We start from the raw sequence: 17057 nt of genomic DNA on the forward strand, positions 1-17057 counted from the left end.
CATCACAAAGCCCCCCCCTCCCCCCACGCACACACAGTTCTTGTATTAGAAACTTTTTTCACAATTACACTGATTGAAGTTACTTCATCCTCAGCCCGACAATGAATCCAATTCGCTTTCCACTATTCTGTAATTCACGAGAGGCCGCACTAAATTGCTTATTATTCAGGCCACTTTGACATGACCGCAATCACTGCATATGCACACATACATATGTGCCTACAGGCACACACATTTACATATGCAGGCAGCTGCACACATGCACACACACACACACACGCACACACCAAAACCCAAGCGCACAGACACACACACACACACACACTGAAACAAACACAAGAGTACACACTCTATCTACACTTCTAATCTGCTCGTAATGAGGTCAGTGCTCTCATTAGAGCTCAGAGAAAAGAGGGAGGGTATGGAAGAGAGAAGAAAGAAGGATGAGAGTAGGGGAGGGCAACAAAGAAAATCCCATGTCATGTTTTCCCAGTGGAGGTCACGCTGTGTGCGTGTGTGTGACTGTGTGAGTGAGTAGCTGTTCAGCTGCAAGACATGTTTCTCCATTTTCTATGTACATTTCTTTAAGTAATGTGTATGATGTCATTTTGACCAAAGTATCTTCATATGTATATGTATTCTGTTTCTGATATGTCTCTCTCTCTGTGTTTTAACTTACTGGATCCAATACAGGTGTGATGAGCAGGTATTTTCCCCAGAGGAACTGGCGATCTACTGTCCAGGTTGCGCTGTCAGAATAGAACCTTGGGCAAGGAAGAATATATATTAAATTAGGCATCTTTGTCATTATGCTGTGTCCAGCCAAAATGTAATTAAACTACAGACCGTACATTTTATTTTCCAGTTTATGGTTTAGAAAAGCTTTAGGATGTCTATGCTTTGTTACAATTCTAAACTTTATCTTAACATTAAATTAATGTTCACCCTTTGATTTTTCCAATTTATTAGTTCATGTCTTACTAGATCACATTTTCCATGTTTTACCCTGGTTGGCTCATTTAAGCTGTGTGGCTACTAATCTCCAATCCGTTTCTTTCTTTCGTAGAGTCATGCATATACTTTACAACTTGTCACTTGGATGCCATTATGTTTTGTTAATGCCCTTGGTGTCTTTTTGAATGGTGAAAGGGATGAACAGTTGTACTGCAACACGGTCCTTGTGCTTCTCGCTATCTGTTTATCATGTGGTTTGCTAGTTGTCTGATTGCCAAAACATTTAATTTTTCTTGTGCTTTTTAAAAATAAAACCACTCAAACAGGAGTGTATTCACTCGATTTGGAATTGCTGTCTTGCCAAGGTCTTAGTTTCTGTTGGCATGTTGTCCTTTCATTCATTGCCAGTGACATCACTTTTTAGTTTATAGGCCAGGGTTGCCAGGTTTCAGCTACTAGCTTTCAGGCACTTGGAACAGAGCTTTTCACTATGTAAAATTGCTCATTTTCTTTCTTTAGGAAAAAAAGGAAATCAAGGAATTTTTGTTTTTGCCTGCCTTGACAGTTGTTTATACTGTCTATTTCCGTCTTGGTGGGAGTATTTGTGGACAGAGTTATGGTATAGTAGCATCAGGTTGTTTGGATAACCAGGGAGTTATCCAAACAACATGATGCTAGTCTTCTCTTTGCTCCTAGATACACCTTCAGAGGTACTGTGACATCACCTATGACCTTGCAGATGATAATGTCACACTCTTCTGTGGCATCAGAATGATGGTAGTGACCAAGACAAATGCCCTATTATTGAATAAATTACTTTGCTTGTATGCAACTAGCACAGTGCCCACTGTCACAGGAATCACAAGGACATCAACAAATATGGATGTCACCATCGTTGGAGGTTGATTTATCAACTATGTTGTGTGATCTGGTCATTAGGAGGTCACAGCAGTGTAATATCATCTGTGATCTGTCAGATGATGCCAAAGTGACCTAGCTGAGATGAAAAGACATCCACTCCTCAGAACGCCCCGGTTTAGTACTGCACTTACTGAAGTCTCCAGCAATACACAGTATGAAGTATATGAGAAATACTTTTGGAAGATTTAAGGTTTTGGTGGTTAGGAATAGGTATTTGTGAGTTATGTCCACAGGTGAATCGAAGCAACTGCAGTTTATTTGTGTCGCTGTTTGAATTGGTAGCATAATGACTTAACTCAATAGTAGATGGGACTTACTCATGCAGAACAGGACGTACAACAGTCTCTCCTGCAGTGTGGGCTTTGTAGAATAGCGTGTAGAGGTAAGGCAGAAGTGTATAACGTATGTTCAGGTAATGTTTGGAACTCCGGACCAGTGCTGAGTCAGCACCATATACAGCTGGATCCTGAGGCTGGAGACAGAAAGATGGAGTAAGGGAATGGTGTTAATGAACAAGAAATAATAGAGAAAATAAAACACATATTTGTCCATTAGTTACTGAAAAACAATGGGAACGAGGGAATATGTTTGAGCAAGAGAAGGAAAGAAAATCGCTGAAATTAAAGGAAGTGAGTGACGATAAAGCAGTAAAGAGGAGGGATGAGAAAGTGGAAAATTACCATGAGCAAATACACATTAACCTTAATCATAATGAATAACCACAAAATTACCTTTACATTGGAGCAATCTAAAAGTACAGTTTATAAAGACAAAGAGCAAAAGAAAAAAATAAATGAAAAAGTGAGAGAAAGAAACAGAGGTATGATGTTAATTTGATGACAGTGGTAAGTGTGGTAAGTGTGAGGGTGATTAGCTGCTTACAGGCCGTGGTCCTCTCATCTGGCTAATCATTTATGCCTCCAGCAACTCTGACAGTCTGATGAAAACTCATTTGTGTCTGTGTGTGTGTTTGGACTATCTGTATGGGATGTGATGAGCGCCATGATTAGGGCAAAGCAAAGGTCACACTTTAGCTGTCTTGTTTAGTGGAAATTGTACATCAGATTCATCATCATCGTGTCCCTGTCTTCAAGCAAGTACTATCACCAACCCCCACCCCAAACGGAAAATGTTGTGGGAGCATCAGTTTTCATGCGATTCAATAGTGTAGAATGATTTTTCGCATAAGCCATTTGTGTTCATCTGTATAAATAGCTCAGTGGCAATATAAGCACTCTTCTAGGCTCAGCAGGCGCCTTCCCTGTGTTTCTCAGTGACATTAAGCCACTGATCTGACCTGTGACATTTAACGTTTTAGCCTGCTTGTTAAATATAAACATAATTTTTACTCTGTTAATATTACCACCTGTTGAAAATCATTGTCACTGAAAATGAATACTGACTCTCTTCTTGAAGAGCGATTGTCCAGTCAGAAAGTTAAGAAAGGCAGTCAGTGCAATACTGCAGCTGATGTGGAGAATCCACCATATTGCAATAACTTTATGTATATTAATATCAATTCCTTTAAATTTCATTGCACCATTGAGATTGTGAGTAATATTTTATTTCAGACTCAAATGTTGTGTTTTTCAGCAGCTTGCATCCTCAGTGTTAAACACAGATTCAGCTGTACTTGCACCAGTGAGGTGATAATCTCCACGGCTACAAAAAGTTTTTAACTGCTCGGATTTCATAGCACCTATACAATGTTATAGAATAATGTGTATACCCTGCAGTACTTTGCACCAAACAGCAAAGTTGTAATATATAGATTGACAATCTAATATAATAAATCTGGGAGTACCTTGTACCCCTCAGCGTTGTGGTTCCGACTGAAGGGGTAGAAAGCCCCGACCTGCATCCAGCGACGACACAACTCCTCAGTGGAGTCATCAAAGAAACCGCAGATGTCAGCTCCAATCTGAAAAACATTTACAATGACATTTAGCCAAAACCTACAGGTTCAATTCTAACAACATCCTAATATTGTTATATCGGAAAAATCAAACTGGAATAACATTTAACTAACTCTGAGAAAACTTGAACTTGAAAACAAAAGATCTCTAGATTACTAATGTTTCATTATGGCCTGGTTAAAAAATGGTCCAACTGTAAGGTTAACAAATCTCTTGTAGCACCAGTGTGATAACTGCCTTTATATTTATCTTCTAAAATGCCTCTCTTCATGCTGGCTCCATTTAGTGAGGATTTACTGGCAAACAGTAGATGTGGGTTGTAATCTTTATTTACATTAATTGCTTTCATGGAGTCCAAGAAAGAGACTTCAGTCAAAGGCCAGTCTGCAGAGACTGTTTGCTTTCTATTGTTTACTACCGGCCACATTTTACAACAGCCTCAATGGGAGGGAATCGATCCAAATCCTATTTCTCCTGCTTTCTTTCCGTCTTTCTCTCTGTGTTCGTGTGAGCGTGTGTCTACTGAGGAACCCAAAATCTGCTTGACACAGTCCCAGCAGGAGAAGTTGGCATGTATATATGACTACCTGCTGTGCACAGCTGGAGGAGTGTGCATGTGTGTGTTTGCATGTGCACTGGACTCCCTGTCGTTTTCTTACTGCTGTTTGAAATCTGGAAACTAGCGATACACACAAGCAAGTACAAGGTCCATTCGGTTACTGACTAGGAGTGTGTTTTCTGAACGTGGTGTTGTTCCAGGAAAGAAAACTGCTGTTGGTGCAGACATTTTAATGGATCTTATTCAAGACACACTTCTTCTTGTCTGCTGTTTGAAATTATGACGGAGCATACATCCCAATGACAACTAAATCTTCTTTAAAAAAAGCAAAAGAGAGAACCATCCAAGTGCCAGAAACACACGCTAACAAACAGATTAAGTTCTATGCCTGGTTCTGGAGCTTTCTGTAGAGTACAAATGATATATATATATATATATATATATATATATATGTGTGTGTGTATATATATATATATATATATATATATATAGATATAGATATAGATATATATGTTTTCATTCTTCAATGCTTTGCTGAAGTGAAAATAAAAACTTGAATGGTCATATTTATTTGTCTTATCAAATGATTTTAGCTATTTTGAAAATTATATGACCATTACATGACCTTCTCTGAATGTTTGCTACTCACATAGGGTATTCCAAAGAGGCCAAACTCTAGCATGCCAGGGATAGCCCATTTTATGTCATTCCAGTTGGCACCATTGTCCCCCAGCCAGTGACCTGAATATTTTCCCACACCTGGAAAGGAGGAGCGGGTCAGCAACAGGGTACGGTTTGCTCCAAAAACACGCTGCAGAGCTCTGTGGAAGAGAATTCAACAAGAAGACAAGCAGATGATACAGGGTCATTAAGATAAAAGGACAATGGGACAAAAAAGAGAGCCAGAGAGAGCACAAGGGAGAAACAGATATCGCATGCATATGCACAAACACAAATGATCAGAGAGAAAGATAGATAACGCAAGGAAGCGTAGCCAGAATTGATTTACCACTACACATTAATATTTTATTCAAACAAAATCGAAGCATTATCAATCTCCACGACAATATAAAGCCCTGATGATGTTTACAAAATGTGTCTCCTGCCAGTAATACATTTTAATTAGTAGACTAAGAAAGAAGAAAAGAAATGAGTAGGAAAGCTGACAAAAGAATGATGAGCTAGCTTTAATACCAAAACAGTGCGTCAGCAAGCTCACTTCAGGGAGCTTGTATTTCATGGTCTTGAGTGGGCTGTGTCTGTGTATGTGTGTGTTACCATATATAGGCAGATTGTTTCTTTCGAGTGTAAATGTGGTTACGAGGGTAGTGATGTAACTTCGGAGAATTGACATGAGCAGAGTTTAAACATTAAATAAAAGTTATAAAACATTTGCCACACTGAGGAAAATGCAAGGCTGTGAAATGGTTTTATGAGATTTTTTTGTTAATGATTTTTATTGGCATTCAAGTTAGCTCTTAAAGCTTATGCACTGATGAGTCAGGATACACTAGCAGAAGAATATTACAGTTTTATATTACTTTATATTACTGGCTGCATTGTTAGGAAAATTTGACATCTAGGTTTCTGATACAGATCAGCAGCAACAGTTTTCTTCACCATTATTCTGGATCCACAGTGCTGTCTTAGGTCTACAAATTGTATTAAACCAACCTGTCAAACTGTAACTTTGAATCATGTCTCTTGTAGGGATGGGTATCGTTTAGGTTTTATCCGATACCGGTACCAAACCGGTACTTTTGAAACGGTGCCGGTGCTTAAACTGTGCTTGAACCGGTGATTAAAGAATGAAGAACACAAACTTTGTCTAAAAACCTCTCATGTTCAGCTGTTTTTTTGTAAAAAGATAACAATGTTAGCCTTTTCTGCAGCTATAGGGGATTTATGTTATCACTCTTGGCTGGAAAAAGTGCTTAATCAATAGGGGGGGGAGACACCAACTTTGTCCAAAAACCTCTCATGTTTAACTGTTTCCCACTTTTTCTTTGGTCATTTTAGCCTTTTTGGCCAGGGTGAAGGGAGCATCTGCCATCAAACAAGAAGACAGCCGCATGTAACTACGATGGTGTTTGCTAGTTCACCTTACCTGCATTAATGTAATAACATGGTTAGCCTACTCAACGTGAATTACACACGAACAACATTAAGCTAGTGACCCAGAGAAGAACGGCTGCTGCTGCCATCATCATCCGTCATCATTTCTGCTACACTGGCAGGGCTAGGAGCCAGGACTCTCCTCTTCGGGTTTTTGGGGGATGTTGCTTACTCCGGGACCGATAACAGGCACCACACCAGCAGTAGATGTGCTCGATGTGAGGTCTCGCAGCAAGCTATCAAATACGGTGCAGTTCTCGGCTTTTAAAAAGTTCATCTTAAAGCACTTGTTGCAGGCTGCTGAGTTTGCATCTTTTGCTGTGAAGTACAGCCAGATTTTCGACCTCTTCGCCTTGGGCATTTTTAATCTGTAGCTCTGCTCTAAAAGAACGTACGTACTTGGGCCCGCCTACTACGCTTGCAAAGGTAAAATGATTGGCTGGAATCCAAAGTGTATGACATCTCAGGAAAGTAAGCACCGAAATGTGCGCTGCTTTTCGGTCTGGTTACTACCGTTTATGTCAGAACCGGTACCCATCCCTAGTCTCTTGGTTCTTTAAATGCTGGCTGGCTAGGGAACTTTATTTTATTTTCCCCAGTGTTTTTCTGTCTGCTGAGTATGTTGTCTCTAAGAAGAACTCCCACTGCATTGCGTTGGACTGCAGGTAGTGATGGTAGGCCTTGTTATGCTCTCTGGAGGATCAGCAATGGGCTCAGAGGCCACTGTAATAAGAAATTGCAGTAGGCCAAAAAATGGCTCATACACATCTATGCCAAATTCAGCAAGGTTGCTGAGAACAAGGACTACTGTAGTTCAAGACAATGGAATTGGAGCCCTTCAACAGCATTCAGATAAGGAAATAAGATGCTAACTGGTTAGCAAGTATAAAACATTAATAATAATAAACCTGAGTATGGTGAAGCACTTTTTTATCCCTCCTCAACAGATTGCTGGTACCGACAATATATTTAATACTCCTTTCTAAGTTTGTGCACATAATGGGTCACTAAACTGTTTCAGCGCCAGACTCCAATGAGAAATTCATTCAAACACACTGGAAGCTAGACTCATTAAAACAAGTTTTCGGATTTAACACATTGAAGTCAAGTCAACTGCTCTGGACTTTAGCACAATGGGTCAGTAACATCTGATTCTACAACTATTCATTTAGAAAATTATGTAAATGGTAATGGTAAATGGCCTGCATTTGTATAGCGCTTTTCTAGTCCTTAAGGACCCCAAAGCGCTTTACACTACATTCAGTCATTCACCCATTCACACACACATTCACACACTGGCGATAGCAAGCTACATTGTAGCCACAGCTGCCCTGGGGCGCACTGACAGAGGCGAGGCTGCCACCGGGCCCTCTGACCACCACCAGTATGTATATTACATTGTGTATTTTGAGTTTCCCAGAGTCTCAATATACTGAATGGGTGGCAGAAAGTTGGCCTTCGTAGCACAACCTGAACTCTTCCTGTCATTGATTATTGATGTACTCACTTTTCACTAGCCAGCACCATAGAGTACCCGTACAGACTGTGGACATCATAATGGTTTCCCCAAGACTGCTTGGCATCCATACACAGAGTCTTACTGTACATCAAGTTGTCGAGAATGTCTGAGGGAGAGAAAAGATAAAGGAGTGAAGAGCTGGAACAAGGGGTGAGGAGGCATGAAGAGAATACGAAAAAACAGTGATGGTGTTGCGATGAAGTAAAAGGACAGAAAGAATGAGATAGACATTGATGTATACTCCTATAGGATGTCAGAGCAATGAGGAAATGACAGAAAAGAGAGCAATGCAGGAAGATGACTAAGGAGGAGGGCAATAACAAGGATGGCATCAGGGGAGCGTGCCTTTTCCAGTTATGATCATCCTATCTGGGACACAGTCAGAATAAAAGACATGGCAGAAGAGTCATTTTCAAAATTCTTCTTAAGGGATCTACGATTCTAGATGAGTTTTCTAGAAAACCATCTAGGATACACTGTGCATGTACGATGACAATAAAGGGCTTTTCTATTATTATGTGTGCTAGTGTAGCTAATTTATCAAGTTGTGTACAATATTTGGGCGATGACCTGCATTTCTATGGTATCCTTTGTTTCTTTGTATTAAATGCATACCAGTATGACTAGTTTTCACAGAAAAGGCAGAAAATGGGGAAAAAATGAAAATCATTAAAACTTGCATCTTTTACTGACAGGTGCCCATTTTGAATTAGGTAGCCACAAAATAAATAAATAATTAACTTAATTAATAATAATACTAATATTTAATAGATTACTAATTAAAAATTATTATAATTAATTATAACTGCAGAGTTTATAGGGAGTGCAGAATTATTAGACAAATGAGTATTTTGTCCACATCATCCTCTTCATGCATGTTGTCTTACTCCAAGCTGTATAGGCTCGAAAGCCTACTACCAATTAAGCATATTAGGTGATGTGCATCTCTGTAATGAGAAGGGGTGTGGTCTAATGACATCAACACCCTATATCAGGTGTGCATAATTATTAGGCAACGTCCTTTCCTTTGGCAAAATGGGTCAAAAGAAGAACTTGACAGGCTCAGAAAAGTCAAAAATAGTGAGATATCTTGCAGAGGGATGCAGCAGTCTCAAAATTGCAAAGCTTCTGAAGCGTGATCATCGAACAATCAAGCGTTTCATTCAAAATAGTCAACAGGGTCGCAAGAAGCGTGTGGAAAAACCAAGGTGCAAAATAACTGCCCATGAACTGAGAAAAGTCAAGCGTGCAGCTGCCAAGATGCCACTTGCCACCAGTTTGGCCATATTTCAGAGCTGCAACATCACTGGAGTGCCCAAAAGCACAAGGTGTGCAATACTCAGAGACATGGCCAAGGTAAGAAAGGCTGAAAGACGACCACCACTGAACAAGACACACAAGCTGAAACGTCAAGACTGGGCCAAGAAATATCTCAAGACTGGTTTTTCTAAGGTTTTATGGACTGATGAAATGAGAGTGAGTCTTGATGGGCCAGATGGATGGGCCCGTTGCTGGATTGGTAAAGGGCAGAGAGCTCCAGTCCGACTCAGACGCCAGCAAGGTGGAGGTGGAGTACTGGTTTGGGCTGGTATCATCAAAGATGAGCTTGTGGGGCCTTTTCGGGTTGAGGATGGAGTCAAGCTCAACTCCCAGTCCTACTGCCAGTTTCTGGAAGACACCTTCTTCAAGCAGTGGTACAGGAAGAAGTCTGCATCCTTCAAGAAAAACCTGATTTTCATGCAGGACAATGCTCCATCACACGCGTCCAAGTACTCCACAGCGTGGCTGGCAAGAAAGGGTATAAAAGAAGAAAAACTAATGACATGGCCTCCTTGTTCACCTGATCTGAACCCCATTGAGAACCTGTGGTCCATCATCAAATGTGAGATTTACAAGGAGGGAAAACAGTACACCTCTCTGAACAGTGTGTGGGAGGCTGTGGTTGCTGCTGCACGCAATGTTGATGGTGAACAGATCAAAACACTGACAGAATCCATGGATGGCAGGCTTTTGAGTGTCCTTGCAAAGAAAGGTGGCTATATTGGTCGCTGATTTGTTTTTGTTTTGTTTTTGAATGTCAGAAATGTATATTTGTGAATGTGGAGATGTTATATTGGTTTCACTGGTAAAAATAAATAATTGAAATGGGTATATATTTGTTTTTTGTTAAGTTGCCTAATAATTATGCACAGTAATAGTCACCTGCACACACAGATATCCCCCTAAAATGGCTAAAACTAAAAACAAACTAAAAACTACTTCCAAAAACATTCAGCTTTGATATTAATGAGTTTTTTGGGTTCATTGAGAACATGGTTGTTGTTCAATAATAAAATTATTCCTCAAAAATACAACTTGCCTAATAATTCTGCACTCCCTGTAGTTGCCATAGTAAATCATTTTCTACTCTTTATTGAAATATAATTTCTATAGTTCAGGGCCTCTTCTTTGGTATTTTAGTAGCATAATATTCAGTTTGCATTTTAAATGACTGCCCAGCTTTTTCTGGATTTCTTTTTTTCTTTTTTTTCTTCTAAAAGCCACAATTTACAGCTATAAGAACAGCCATGTACGTCAAATGATTAGCATGATCATGGCTCAGAAGATAAAAAACAACATCTCTTACTTGGAATGAATGGAGGGTAGTTGAGGTTGTTTGAAGCACAGCCCTTTGCTGATCCTTGCTTGAAATTAGAGACCTCATTCATGTCCTGCAAGGACATACAGTAGATTTCAGTGAGAGGACTCTTGTTTAAAGACGGTTATGAAGTAAATTTTTTTCCATGTTTGTTAAGTTAACACAATTCTTATTATTAATGCTCTTTCTTGGCCCTTGGCCATTTTGACAATTTTCGGTCAGGCCACAACTATTCATACCTCCGTTTTCTGTATTCAAAACTGACTTACAATCCACAGTGCATCATGTTTGACCTCCCTGTAGAATCGCTCATACTCATCCACCCACCAATCTATGCAGGCTTGGCTGGTGTAATCTGGAAATACAGCCTCTCCTGGCCACACCTTTGAGGGAGAGAATGTGAGAAAAAAAACCTTGACTAGTCTACATTAGTTATCATCACTCACAGTTTACAATTCTGGTTCTGTGTAGGTGTAAGTACAAATTTTTTTATTTATGTGCTCATTTTTTATGCACTTAACATATATGGATGTGAAACATGTCTGAAACAAAGCAGCAATTTAGTCTGCAAAATAATCTATATCAACATAACACAACATCACCAATCAACATAACAGGGCACGATCAGTCAAAATTATGAGCTCTGCAGGAAAAATATAAATGTTCCTATGTAGATGTTGCAGGACCAGTTTAGGGAAGTGGCAATGACAGAAAATAGAGGACAGATGAAATACAGGAGAAGAGGGATTGATGAGAGAGAGATGGCTAAGGAGAAAAGGGATAAAGAGACAAATGAGTTGAGGAAGAGTAGAAAGGAGAGGAGAAATCGATAATGCAATAGAAATCTCCAGACGTGACTGTGTGTTAGAAGTCATCCTTAATGACATGTATTGAGAAAAATGATTAATCCACTGAGAAAGACAGAGTTTTTGTGCGTTTGTGTGTGTATGTTTGTGTGTGTGTATGTGGCTGTATTTCTGTATGTGAACACTCTTGAAGAGCACACTAGATATTAAATCTCAAGGTTGCTCCACTCTAGCTATCTTTTACCTTTACTTCCATGGGCAATAACTTTACAACCTAGTTTTCAGCAAAGACATGAATCATACTTATGTACGCTCATGTGCTTGCAGACACGCACACAGACCCCCCCTTCCCACACACACACACACACACACACACACACACACACACACACACACACACACACACAAACACAAAGATTTATAGGCAGATGTTTTTGGCAGATGGTCAGAAATCCAAGGTCAAAGCTCATTGATAGTCCCTTGCAGATGCTTTCCCTTGCATCTTTTTTTGAGCCCTTCCTTCCTTCAAGGCCAGATTTTGTCATCTCCAGCTGCGTAGTAATTCTGACAACAGGATATGGAATGTGCTGTCATTTGTAGCTGCATATCTCACTGTTTCTTTTACTGTTTTTATGGTCTTTTGTCTGCCAGTCTGTCTCTCGAAGTTGTTATCCACCTGTCTCTCTTCTCTTCTACCGGTATCAGTCCCTCTGCCTACCTTCTTTCCAAAGTCTCTTTCTACCTCGCATATCGTCTACCCCCTCCTTTTTTGTCTGTATCTGATAACCTATCTATTTTGTCTCTTCTGTCTCTTTGCTTCTTGTGCATGTCTCTGTCACCATGCCACAGTAAGACAGCCAGTCTGTTTCCCTTTACATTTTCATCTAATCCATTATTTGTGTTTCTCTGACTGTCTGCACATACCCCTTTCTCTGTGCATGTTTCTGTCAACAGTTAAACCTTCCTTTAAATCCACATAGGTTTCTTTTAGCTCTCCCCACTGCCCTTTATTTTAACTCTCATCTAGCTTTACTTTTGTGGTATGAACACAAATGTCCACCTGTTTGAATGAGGTCCTGCTATGATTTTACTCAGGCACTCCAACATGGGTGCCAGGAAAAGCTTTTATCTACATATTTCTCAGCAATTATTATCTATTTTAAAAGCAGAATATATACCAGGTCTGTTTCAGTGCCTACCTGATTACAGAGGCAGCAACAGCAGAGGTTGTTGGCAGAGACACTTGAATGTTCACAATGAGAATACATAGAACTGCATATGTAAATAAACTGCACACAAGTATGGCCACACTTGTGTGCAGAAACAAACCACAAATTACAAAAAAGTTTTTTTTAACCCACACAGCTGGATGCATATAAATGAACGCGGGGACTATGGGTCTTTTCTTTCTACCTTTCTCTGTATTTCTCGCCATTACACATTCACACACAGGCCTACACACACACACACACGCACAGACCCATGGCTAATGTGTGATGTGGTGATGCAGAACTTTTTAAGATTAAGCACTAATGCAGAATCAATGCATATGTTTGACCTGTTATAAACAGGATGGAAAAACTATTAACAGTGGGGCAGGGTCTCGCTGTGTGCATAATCAAAAGCAACACTAAAGAAAGTATTGAGCAAGACATTTTACTCTGCACTTCCACTCTCTTTTTTAAAAAATGTTCTCAACGGGGAAAAAGATCTCTCAATGAATATATTTATGTTCTATGATTGTTCTATGGAAAATTATTTTCCATGAGAACAAACCTGTGACCTTGCATCAAATATCAGCTGATTGTGTCAGTAATATAAGCAGTCCTGTAAAGAGCTATGTGTGCTATTATTGCTTCAATAGAAATTAAGAGGATAAGTAGCAGGAAGGAGCTACTAGTCAACAGAGCTACAAACTGTAGATGAAGTAAAGATATTTGTACTGCTTACATTTTCAAAAAAGATTCATTACCTCTAGGGGGGGTATCGATTATTTTGCATCATTGCGTGCCTTTCAGGAATTAAACCAGACTGAATCTATATAGTGGGAACCATACCACACACAACCCTACTGGTATATCTACTGATGCTTATATTTAGTTTTTCACATGGCTGCATAAAGTCCTTTATTTTTTACAACTGTTTTAAATTGTTCATAAAAGTTTATATAGTAAAATAAAAGTTTATATAGTTATAGTTCACATAGTTTTGTTAATTTTATTATTAGTTAACCCTTTATGAGTCCCCCAAGGTTAAATAAATAACAGACCATGATGAGTCATTTGGATGCCAGTCAAACTGTTTGACTGTCTGATTTGATCAAAATCTGTTATGCTTTTTTATGTTTTGGGTTAAGCAGCTAAAAGGTTTGAAAGGCTTTATCTTAAAAAGCCAAATTTGATAACTGAAAGAATATGCTAATATATAACCTCTAATTTCATAAGCCTTAAAAGTAGCGGACTCTAAACTGTTTGAAAATAGTTCCCATTCATTCCTGTGTTTAAGTTTGATTGAAAGCACAGCTGAAGTTTCAAAGTTAATTAAGTAATTTTCTTTTTAAGTGAGTTTCCTCTTGTTTGTTGTGTGCATGTAATTATTTAAATTAGGTTTGTGCACAAATGTGGCTCACCTCTCCTATTAGAGGAGTCACTCCATCTGATTCAGTGACCCAAGCATTTTTCGCAGTTCCACGGTCATAGGACTCATACAGAGCATCCCCAACCCTCTTACTGGTGGCTATTGCTGGATCCTGTCATAATAATATAAGTTGAAAACAAATCAGTAAATACATAAAAATTACACAGCACCATTGGCATGAGTTTCAATTGTTATTTGTTGTATCTGATGTTACAAAGATGTTACTGTGTACTGTATTATTGTATCATCACACATTATATACAGAACTCATATCACAAAATTGCTTGTAATACAAGAATAAGTTCATGTAGTAATATTTGTTAACATGTCCATTACACAAATTATTTTGTGAACAGCAAAGTATTTCTTACCAGGATAAGGATATATTTCTGCCCCTTCTCATGGAGGAATTCAGCAAACTGTGGAAGTTCTGCAAACTTCACCTTGTCATAGGTGAAATCCTTTTTATCCTCCATGTAGTCTATGTCAGTATATTGAATGTCCTGCATAGGGTAAAGAAAAATGCTGCATTGGTATGTGATGTGCATGCATTTTTTTACTTCAGAAATTATATAGGCTAGCATAGCCAAAATCTTTGTCTTTCAAAAAAAGCTCTAAATCTAATAGCATATGAAGTTAATTTACCAAGTTTTATATATGCATTGACCCTTGTGAGTTAATTTCAAATGAGTTTTAGAAATGGGCATTAGATATTCAAAGCTTCTTTTGAAATACAAAACTTTTGGCATGGCTTCTATTTATTAAAATTAAATTTGCATCTTGGATTGCAGTGTAATAGATTCCAAATGTCTCATAATGCCTCCTAAATGTACCCACTCGTGTTTTTTTTTCTTTTTGTGCTTAATTTTGGCACATCTGCTAAAAAGAATCATCATTTTCAGCATTACTTAAATGTGTCTTTCACACTGTATATTTTCATCTTAACATAGCTAGCAAAAGAAATATTGAACATTTGCATAGCGTCTTACTAACAGAAAGACCTCTGATGGACTTTTGGAGACCTAATGTGAGTGCAAACAACTTTGGTAATGTGCTGCTAAACCTTGGGAGGACAATAGCAATGTTAACACAGTCTTCCTTTTTTGCCAGGGTGTGACTTTATGCTTGCTCTCTGTCTGTTGCCTGCCAAAATCTACTTCATATCGATGGAGCAGATGGTTTGGAAGGCTCTGCCAGATCCTTCCTCTAATGGTAATCAGCTCCAGACATATTAGGGAGAATGTGATAATACCCTCTGTGGTCTATCTAATGGTTATCAAACATGTCCCTGAGTACAGCCGGAGAGAAAGCAGCTGCATCCTAATGTCTTTGGATATGAAAAAAGAGATTGGAGATTATAAGAGTGAAATATTGAGATGGGTTGGAAATTTGTTTGCATTTGAGCGTTAGATAAAACAGAGTTCAAATGACATCCTCGACTGTTGCCATCACTGCTGAGTTGTGATAGAGTTAAAATGTTTTATTGGGACACATAAAGAACATGGATAGGAGTCTACCTTAGTAATTAAAGACAAAAATGTACAGCATTGCAAAAGACTCGGTATCGAAAAGACTCTTAGCAGTTACCTCTCATGGCTCGACAAAGATAAGCAGTAGGGCTCATTCCAAAGAAAATGCCAACTAGAATTGATATTTACCAAATGTCTCAGAAAGGAATAGGCACTGGAGTAGTTTTAGCATTCAGTTCAGCGTGAATGAGATAATGAAAGGAAGTCGATTGATTGATCTTTGATCACCACTAACATTCAGTGACGTATGAAAAATAGTGATCCCAGGATTGAACCTATATAGCCCAGCAGACTCGCCATTATTTGACAGAAAGCTGGATTACCCTGTGTAAGTTAAAGGCCATCCCTATCATTGTGTCTGTCTGTCGAATTCCTGTTTCCACCTTCGTATCACGTCTCCACAGATAGTGTAGTGGTTAAGGCTCTTGCCTCCGGAACCACACAGTGGTGCATGAGTGCTTCAAATTTAACAAGGGGTGCACAAGGTGAAGTATTGATTCCCCACATTCCCCGACCTCTGAAAGCTTTACAATTGTGGTAGTAGTCAAAGGATTCCCTCTCTATAAAAACCATGCATTGCCACTACATTTCACACACTCGAGTTTTAAAATGCATGTTTTCTAAGGAAGAAACAAAGAACTAGGAAGAAGTAAAAGGCTAGGTGATGTCAGTGACACCAAGTCACATGTTTTCCATTTCCAGAATGTTCATCATGGCCACATGGTCAGTAACAGTGGTATGTAAATGGAACCTACATTTATTACATACAATGCATGATATTGTGATATAATGGAGGTAAAATATGTAAGCAAAGTTGTTCAACATGTTATCAAAATATCATAAGGACAAAATCACAGATGTTTAAGGGGGCGGCAGTAGCTCTGACAGCAATTTTAGATAGTCTGAAGAAAATGTTTTTCTAAAATATGCATGTTATGAAAGACAAATAAGGAATAAAAACCAAGCAGACAGAATCTTACATATGGAAGATCCACAGCACGGTTCCTCTCCACTGTTTCCTTGACTATACTGAGGTTGCCATAGTTCCACCGAGAAAGCTGGAATCCCAGTGACCAGTAGGCAGGAATGACAGGCTTGCCAATGAGCTGAATAGCATGATTGGAAATACTTTTAATGTAATTACCACGTCAAGGCAACACAAAACCCACTTCACCCAACAGTATTAACCAGAAAACCTGCCAGACATATTTCTGAATTTAGAAAATCACCTCGAGGAATTCATGCACCACTTGTTCTGGTGTGTCACCAAAGAAAATGTAGAAGTCAAGCACCCCTCCAATTGTCCTGTAGGTCACAGCTGGGGCGGGCTGCAGTGTCACATCTGGTGAAAACACAGAGACAAAACGTATAAGTATCAGTATTATGTTTAAAAATAAATTACAACCCCAAATTGATTGTAAACCATTGTGTACCACCGGTCCTCTGTTTTGATAAACCAACTT

General features: G+C 39.0%; 1 protein-coding gene across 1 annotated transcript in view; it reads right to left on the reverse strand.

The window, feature by feature from the left end:
• Positions 1-17057, reverse strand: part of si (sucrase-isomaltase) — a 61972-nt gene that overhangs the window by 33538 nt on the left and 11377 nt on the right. Inside the window, exons 8-18 of the mRNA XM_026192202.2 lie at positions 16824-16936; positions 16575-16700; positions 14437-14568; positions 14058-14177; positions 10892-11005; positions 10611-10695; positions 7973-8090; positions 5000-5171; positions 3680-3796; positions 2193-2347; positions 680-764 (exon numbers count right to left, since the gene is read on the reverse strand). Of these exons, the coding sequence (XP_026047987.2) occupies positions 680-764; positions 2193-2347; positions 3680-3796; positions 5000-5171; positions 7973-8090; positions 10611-10695; positions 10892-11005; positions 14058-14177; positions 14437-14568; positions 16575-16700; positions 16824-16936 (1337 nt within the window). The remainder of the gene's footprint in view (positions 1-679; positions 765-2192; positions 2348-3679; positions 3797-4999; positions 5172-7972; positions 8091-10610; positions 10696-10891; positions 11006-14057; positions 14178-14436; positions 14569-16574; positions 16701-16823; positions 16937-17057) is intronic.

The sequence above is a fragment of the Astatotilapia calliptera genome, chromosome 14 (genome assembly GCF_964374335.1).
Source record: "Astatotilapia calliptera chromosome 14, fAstCal68.1, whole genome shotgun sequence".
In the NCBI taxonomy this organism is placed as follows: Eukaryota; Metazoa; Chordata; class Actinopteri; order Cichliformes; family Cichlidae; genus Astatotilapia; species Astatotilapia calliptera.